General features: G+C 53.8%; 1 protein-coding gene across 1 annotated transcript in view; it reads right to left on the bottom strand.

Moving 5' to 3' along the window:
• Positions 1-868: 868 nt before the first annotated feature.
• VOLCADRAFT_107290 (uncharacterized protein) overlaps positions 869-1241 on the bottom strand; it is a gene marked incomplete at its 5' end in the record, with an annotated part of 1554 nt that continues 1181 nt past the window's right edge. The window contains one exon of the mRNA XM_002956502.1: positions 869-1003. Within this exon, the coding sequence (XP_002956548.1) occupies positions 954-1003 (50 nt within the window). The 3' untranslated portion in view covers positions 869-953. The remainder of the gene's footprint in view (positions 1004-1241) is intronic.

Here is a 1241-nt window from a genome sequence, read left to right as displayed (position 1 = left end):
CGCCATTCTTCAATAAGGTATCCTGTTGTCTTCACGCTGCGTCCTCTTCAGAGCTCCCGTACCTCCACTGCTGTAGCAGACGGGATACAAGTCCCCATCCCGCTTTCCAGTCAGCACCAACTGGTTCTGTACGTATACTTTCGCCTGTCCGCCGCCGAAGACCACACTGCCTCCACGATCATCAATGATGCGGACCGATATGATTTTGGCGGTGGCCTCCTCGTCGACGTAGACCTTCTTGAAAGTGATGGCCTGTTTATCGTTGACGTTAGACCGAATCGTAAGCGTGCCAACTTCAGTCGGTCGAAGAGATTGTCCCTTGATGCCCATGATGTTGAAGCGCTCCCACGGCTCCAACAACCGCACGTTGAAAAGTTCTGAGCGGTCATACGTTATGTGGTGAGTGGCGGCTGAGTCCAGAAACCATTCCGTCGGACGATTGCTGTTGTATGCCACGAATGCTACCTGCCGTGGAACTCCTGGCCCCCTAGCTGATCCACCGGATCCTGGCTTGCTGCCGCTAGCTCCGCTGCCACTACCTCCGTTGCCACTGTTGTTGTAGTACCCACCCTTATAGCCAGAATTTGACGACTGCTTCAGCGCTTTAAGCTGCCTGCAGTCCTTAACCACGTGCCCAGGCTTATTACAGTAGTAGCAGATGACTTGCTTCCGACTGTGTCCCGAGCTGTTGTTAGCCGGCCCCCGGCTACCATAACCAGAAGTAGATGCGCCGAACGTCGAACCGCCGACAGACGCGAAGGCTGCCGACTCGGTAGGCTTGCCCGACCCACCGTTAGCCGTCTCGATAGAGAGAAGCTTTGCTGTGACGCTCGCCATGTCCAAATCGCCGTCGCGCATAAGTAATGTAATGTAATGTAATGTAATGTAATGTAATGTTACAGAGTGGGAGGCTTCTGGGCCGCTTTATCACATTGTCAGTTCTAGATCATTTATCACCTTATAGCACCATCCACCACTACCACACTGTACTTCGCCATACGAACTGTAAGTCCAAGGCGGTGGGTCCAGCCTTCAGAGACCCCTCCTCATCCATTCACCCGAACACCCGAAGAGACGGAGGGTTCGGCAATCGCCACCAATCCAGCGTGCGAATCTGGTCCATCAGCTGTGACCTCAACTTCACATCTCAGCAGGTAGCCATAATCTCGCGCTCCCGACTAATTCGGGGGTCTCCCCAGGAATCGAACCCAGGACCTTAAACCGCTAATTGCAGTAGTGTC

This window comes from Volvox carteri (genome assembly GCF_000143455.1).
Source record: "Volvox carteri f. nagariensis unplaced genomic scaffold VOLCAscaffold_62, whole genome shotgun sequence".
NCBI lineage: Eukaryota > Viridiplantae > Chlorophyta > Chlorophyceae > Chlamydomonadales > Volvocaceae > Volvox > Volvox carteri.
Note: the sequence above shows the minus strand (reverse complement) of the source record. Positions and strands in the feature narration are given on the sequence as shown.